The sequence below is a fragment of the Hirundo rustica genome, chromosome 2 (assembly GCF_015227805.2).
Source record: "Hirundo rustica isolate bHirRus1 chromosome 2, bHirRus1.pri.v3, whole genome shotgun sequence".
Lineage (NCBI taxonomy): Eukaryota > Metazoa > Chordata > Aves > Passeriformes > Hirundinidae > Hirundo > Hirundo rustica.
This window is the reverse complement of record NC_053451.1, coordinates 68,556,714-68,563,672: the sequence shown is the minus strand read 5'-3', so window position 1 is coordinate 68,563,672 and position 6,959 is coordinate 68,556,714. Positions and strand designations below refer to the sequence as shown.

General features: G+C 48.2%; 1 protein-coding gene across 1 annotated transcript; it reads left to right on the top strand.

The window, feature by feature from the left end:
- Positions 1 to 919: 919 nt before the first annotated feature.
- On the top strand, positions 920 to 5,400 carry KCTD12 (potassium channel tetramerization domain containing 12). The gene has a single exon (XM_040056361.1). It carries the CDS (start codon positions 920 to 922, stop codon positions 1,916 to 1,918), a length of 999 nt encoding a protein of 332 aa, XP_039912295.1. The 3' UTR covers positions 1,919 to 5,400.
- Positions 5,401 to 6,959: the final 1,559 nt, after the last annotated feature.

Genomic DNA, 6,959 nt, shown 5'->3' with positions numbered 1-6,959 from the left:
GTCTCCCTCCGGGAATGAGCATCGGCGGGGAGAGGTTTACGGAGTCCTCCAGGGCGTTAAAAACCTGCATAGCGAGGGGGGTGTCTTACAAGCCCGAAACAAGCCGGGGAGCCGCGTGAGGTGAGAGCGGGCAGCACCACAGGCTCGCGTTTCCTCCTGCCAAGGAGACAGGAGGGAAGGGACACGGTTATCTCGCCGGGGTTCTCATTTGGAGAGGGTTGGGAACAAGCCTTAGGAAGATTAGTAGGGGTGCAGCACAGCTCCTTCGGCAGAACAGCGGCGTCCCGCCGCTTCCCCGACCTCGGGGCAAACAGAGGGCTTTTCTTGCCTGCCAAAAACGAGACGTCTCGGAGAAGCCGAGGAGCGAGCCGGGGCCGCAGCCTCTCTCAGGGGGCTGGGGAAGGCAGCAAGGGAGGCGGGACCGCCAGGTTCTATCCCTGCCGGACGCTGCTCGCTCACGGCGAGGGGAGCCCGGCGGGCGCGCACCGGGCGGGACAGGGTCCCACCGCAACCGGGGAAGGACGACGGGGCGGGGAGGGGAAACGGGGGACGGACGACGACGGGGGACCCTGCGTCAGTGCAGGGCCGTCCCCTTCTCCTCCCCGTGCGCTCGGCTCTGCCTCCCGCCAGCCTCCCACGCCTCCCGCGAGGTGCGGCCGCGCTACATAAACAGGGCTCTGCCGGCGGCGCCGGGGCTCTCCGTTCGCAGCCCGACGGAGGAGCTCGTCCGGCGGCGGGCAGAGGAGCGGCCGCGGGGAACGCAGCGGCAGCGCGGCTCCGACGCCAGACGGGGCGGGAGGCTCCGGCGGGCAGCAGCGGAGGGCTGCGCGCTCCCCCGAGGGCGGCGGCCCTGCCGTAGCCCAGGCGGCCGGAGGAAGCGGAGGAGGACAGGCGTGGGCTCCGGCGGGCTCGCTCCGGTATGGCCCTGGCGGACAGCGCCCGCGGGCTGCCCAACGGCGGCGGCGTGTCGCCCGCGGCGGGGAGCGGGGCGCCGGGCAGCGGGGCGGCCGCAGCGGCCACGGGCGGCTGGTCGTCCTTCCCGGAGATCGTGGAACTGAACGTGGGCGGGCAGGTGTACGTGACGCGGCGCTGCACCGTGGTCTCGGTGCGCGACTCGCTGCTCTGGCGCATGTTCTCGCAGCAGCAGCCCAGCGAGCTGCCCCGGGACAGCAAGGGCCGCTTTTTCCTCGACCGCGACGGCTTCCTCTTCCGCTACATCCTGGACTACCTGCGGGACCTGCAGCTGGTGCTGCCCGAGCACTTCCCCGAGCGCAGCCGTCTCCAGCGGGAGGCTGAGTACTTCCAGCTGCCCGACCTGGCTCGGCGCCTGGCGCAGACTCGGGCGGCCGCCGCCCGCCCCGCCGTCCTGCACCGCGACGGCTCCGTCTGCGCCGAGGAGCCGCCGCCGCCGCTCCTCGGCTACCTGGAGGCCGAGCCGCTGGAAGGAGGCGGCGGGGCCGTGGCGTCCGCCCCGTCGCCCACCGCCAGCCGCAGCCCCTCGGGCGGGCCGCTGCTCACGCCTTCGCAGTCGCTGGACGGGGCGGGCGGGCGGCGCTCGGGCTACATCACCATCGGCTACCGGGGCTCCTACACCATCGGGCGGGAGGCGCAGGCCGATGCCAAATTCCGGCGGGTGGCCCGCATCACCGTCTGCGGCAAGACGGCCCTGGCCAAAGAGGTCTTCGGGGAGACCTTGAACGAGAGTCGCGATCCCGATCGCCCTCCCGAGCGCTACACTGCCCGCTACTACCTCAAGTTTAACTTCCTCGAGCAAGCCTTCGACCGCCTCTCCGAGGCCGGCTTCCGCATGGCCGCCTGCTCCTCCACAGGCACCTGCGCCTTCGGCCCCGAGCAGGGCGGTCCCGCCGATGACAAGATCTGGACCAGCTACACCGAGTATGTTTTCTGCCGGGACTGAGCGTCCGCCCAGCCCGCGGCGTGGGGACGAGACGGCCGGCCCTGCGCACCCTCGCACCTGCGGTCCCCTCGCGTCCCGAAGGAAGCAGGCTGTGAAGCGGGGCTGTGTCTCCCTGTGCTTTTCTCACCCCGGTGTCTGCCTCCACGCACAAGGCGGGCCGGCCCCGGAGCAGCTCCCACCCCTCTTGCAGCACCTCCTGACGGCCCCGGGGACAGGAGGTCACTGTCCTGTGCCTCGGCTGTCGTGTCCCTGCTTGGCCACCACGTCCCTGATCAGCCACCGTATCCTGGCTCCCACCTTCACCCTCCCTCCTGCATCTCCCAGTAGCTGTGTTGGTAGCAAGGAAGGAGAGAAGTATTGGGAGTAGACAAATAGCGGTCCCACGAAAGCATGCATGTGCACTCAGTCTTTGTCCTTCTCCCCACACGGAGCTGAGGTGTAGCTCTGCCAGGGTGGGGTGTTTTGAAAATCATCAAGTTAGGGGCTGAGAAACTTTATTTTGAGCAACTTCTGTTGAAGACGGCATGAGAAATGGCTGTCTTTTCCCATCTCAATACATTATGAGGGAGCTTGCCTTGATGGGCAGACCCCAAATAGTCCATTTTTAACTCCTCCCTCCGCCTATCAAAGTGACGCCTGTTTGTGAAGGACTGTCACATAGAAGGGAAGCCTGACTGCGCGGGGTTTGCACTGGCTCATACTATCTGTTGAGATGAGTAATTCTGCAGGAGGCATATATGTGGTCCTTCACAACTGGTTGCTCCCATCTCCCCTCTTTGCTCCCCATGTCTCTGAACTCCCCTCTGAGCTGTTAAACTGGACCAGAGCCTGCACAGCGAGCATGTAAGGCTGATGTGAAAGGCCAGATTTGCTGGATAACCAACCATTTGAACTATGAAGTGTCCTCAGAGACGTGCGTTTATTCCCTTGAGAGGTAAAGCAACAACACTTTGAAAAATTAAAGTGATTATGAATTGTAACTTCCATGGGTGGTCTGAAGTCCTTATAATTCTCTTGAAGTTATTGTCTGTAATGTGGACAGAAATCTCAATGCATTTTTCTTTAAACACCCCCAAAACGATGGGAGTGAGGTGATGCCAGGCTTGCCTGAGTAAAGGTAGAGCCTAGGTCCTGTGAAGCTGAAATCATGTACATTGAATTAGTGGAGATGTACATTATAAGTGTCATCAAGAGCACCCTTGTTACTTTTTGTCATGTTAGTGCTGTAAAACTCTGAAGCCAACAGATGACAAGAATCACTTTTTAAAGAACCATTTCCTTTGTTTTTGTAGCGGTATTAGCTGGGCACTGACACTGCTAAGCGTTGTGTACCTCTTCCTAGACAAACTTAGTGCTTCTTAGAAAGGATTGAGCCCTGTCCTTAGAAAAATGAGAACGATGCCAACTTTCTTCAGGGGAAATTACCTCTTCTGAGCTGTATTTTGTTACTGCTGAATAACAGTCTTTCCCAGAGGAGGCAGTCAGAGTCTGCTTTGTAACAGATGACCTGAGCTGCGGGTTTTACCGTAGGGAAGACTGAGCATCTCTTTCTCATAAATTCTTGAACTCTGGAGTATAAAAGCACTTCTGTTTAAAAACCTAAACTTGATTTAAGGATGTGTATAGCCTGTTCAGACCATTGCAGAAAAATAGCCTAAATATATCTGAAGTGTTGAAGATTTTAGCAGTACATGTTAAAGGCTTGAAGTTATGTTTTTAGAACTCTTGAACAATAATTCTAGTTCTAACTCCAAATTTAGAAATACTGCTAGCAACTGTATTCTAACCAAAGAATTTCACAGTAGGGTTTTTTAAAAAAACCCTAATTCCTTTGGAAACAGCTACATTTCTGTCAAGTTTCAGTGCTCAGTCTGTTCACTTGCTCTTTCATAAAAGTGCATGCACAGCTACATGAAACTGAAAATAATTTGCATCACCATGTTTTTTTTTTTTTTTTTTTTTTTTTTAATAATAGCAAGGTTGTTTATCAATGTGATGAAGATGTGCATATAAAGCACTGGATACTGTCCATTTGTAGATTGTTGTATTATGGAGTATTTTTAAAAGGATAGAAATGTAAACCTGCCAAATTAGATGAGCAATAAGATACAGTGAGAGGCCAATACACCTGAGGATGGAATGAAGTCTGTTTGTCCTATGCCTTACTCTGAGATGACTTCTTTGTGCTTAACTTATACCACAAGTGAAAAGACATTGGTCATAGCTACTAGGTCTTCACAGTGCCCTTCTCAAGAGTAACAACCGTCTTTTTCTAGTTTCTGTTAAGTGACTCTGAAGTATGTTTTTTAAGATTTTGTATAAAATCAGTTTTCAGTAAAGTGTTCAAATTTGCTCTAGATAGCTTTCTTTTTTTAAGAATCTGGTAGCTTACTAAATCCATAATAGGAGCTATGAATAGGGACAGTTTTAAATTGACCTTGTGATTTAGTGTACATATTTATACAGTATATAAACATTTTACACAAATCATTTAGTTTTTTAATCATTTTAGTGCTACAAATTTCATAATGTATCTAGCTGAGCATTTTCACATTATGTTATGTACATATCGTGGTAATGTTTTACTGGTTTCTTATACCTGTTTCTATGGAAAAACTGAATATGAATGTCATCAGCTTGTAGAACTGAAATCGATGACTTATTTGCCTGAATGTGAATCTTCCAGGTGGCTGAATGCATCTCTAAAACAAAGATTGCCTGTCTTTTGATTAATGGTTGCCTATCTCTTTCTGGCAGACGACCCAGTAATCCTCATTTTTTTACGTAAAAATATATGTAATATAAGCAGGATTTTTTTTTTTTTTTTTTTTTTTTTTACTCTTTGTGCTAAAAACTTCTAAGTGTTATTAGTGTTAAGAAGTGGGCCTTTAATTTACTAGTAACTCATTTTCAGTATCGCTAGCAGGCTAAAAATGATGGTGCCATAACTACAATAGTAATTTGATGCTTTGCCACAGAAGATGATATTTTTTCTGAATCATTACTTAGGAATGGCAGTAAACTTTTTAAAAGGAAAAATACTCAAGGTAAAGTCAATGAGTTTTGCTGGTCTGTTCTGCTGAGAGCTTAAAGAATGGATAAACACAATGGCTCTGCTGCCTTGTTGACATGAAAACGTACAAAAATATAAAGGCACAATCCTGGAATCCTGTGTACATTTTGTAGCTGTTGCTGTTCACAGTTCATGTACTTATGGATGAATGCAGTAGCATTTACAAGTGCTATTAAAAAACCCACAAGGGCGGTCTTTCCTTTAATTAGAAGTTAAGGCATAGGTCTTTTCAGTGATGCATATCATGAAGGGTAATTTTGCATATGTTTGATAGGATGTTTATATTTTTATACATGTAGATAATGGGCCACTTACTCATTCTTATTTTCACATGTATAGCATTGAAAATAAAGATCCTCCTAGGAAAAAGTTACGTACCAAATTAAATTTCTGTTCTTTAAATATTTAACTCAGTTGTGTGGTTTAGTTGTGTGGCTATTCTTTTTATTCTCGGTGCAGATGTTGCTGGATTTGCTCTCCCACAGTATCATAGTCATAACTTCAGCAAAGACTCCAAACTAATGTGTAAAGCAGAAACATACAAAGAGGTCTCTGGTATACAGGGACTTCTAGTAACACCCATGGCAATATAAACAAATGTGTAATACTCAGACTGCATAATTTCCTTTTAAGCATCACAGAGAATTTTTGTAGTACTGGTCAGTCAGTCCTCAGGAAGAAACAGTGATTGAACAGCTTAATTTGAATAGCACTGAGTAATTGTTGGAGTCAAATGTTGATGTTTTTTATTAAGCCAGAGAATAATAACATGGGATACAGTGCTCATTTAATGCAAGAAACATTAATATTTAAGGTAATACATGATCTGAGAGAGTTGCATCTAGAAATTTTTATTAGCTACCCTGTGATATCTAGCAAACTCTTCTAAACCTGTGGTCAGCTTCATAGAAAATTAGTAGTGACTTAGTATAATCCATGTGTGAAGTGCTTGTACATTTAATAGTTCTTTCTTGGGTCTCATGGTTATACTACAAAGAAACCAGCTGAAGGAAGTTTAATCAGCTGTTTAATTTGACAGCTTGGTAGTATTTGAGTGCATTGTTATCATGCGATAATATAAGAAAGGAGGTCATTCTATGAGCAGCAAAACTTTGAGCCTGCCTTTCTGAAGGCTTAGCTCTCATTTTCTTTGTACTACCCCTTCTGCTCATCCCTGCCAATTTTATTCAATGTCTCCTTGAAAAAGGAGGCACATTCCTTGCCTTCTTCTAGGCTGAAGGTTATGGCTGAATTTTTGCTTTGTCCCTCCGTGAACTACAGATTTTCTTCTTTTCATTTACCCAGCCATCAGTATTCATGGAATTTGTAAGAACGTAACAGCTTTGAGGTTTTCCAGTTCTTTTGATTGTGTTTACCCATCAACTCAGAAGTTAATGGGGACAGATGTCCCCCCCAATGGACAATGCAAGTGCCATGAGCCTTATTTCAGTAGGAAAGAAGGCTAAGAGAATACTGTGATTTATACCTGGAACTGTCTATATAGTCTGAGTGTACTAAATCCCTGTAGAGTGAGAAGGCAGGCGGTCACTCTTACTTTTGCACTCTTACTTTGCCAGTCAGTCAAACTAATGGGTACACTAGAATGTCTTAAAAATACTTATGGGCTTCTAATTTCTGCAGCATTTCCAAGGGTGAATCAAAGTGTGCAGGAAAATATTTTCTGAAGACTTGATTTTCCTCCTGGCAGGGTTGGGTTTTTTGTTCTTTTTTTTATTGTAGGAAATCTTCAGCATAGTTTTCAATGAAATATTAGTGCTAATGTGTTATTTATTTAAAAAGTACTTAGTTTTATGAAACTGAATGCTAATTTTGTTTTTCATTAAAATGAGCGGCATGTGTTTTTTCCCCTGCTGCTAAACAAAACTCATGTATGACTGCTGAAGTAGCAATGCCACCATTGCAAATAGTCTGTTGTAAATACGCAGCACAACTGCTGTGGCAGTCAAA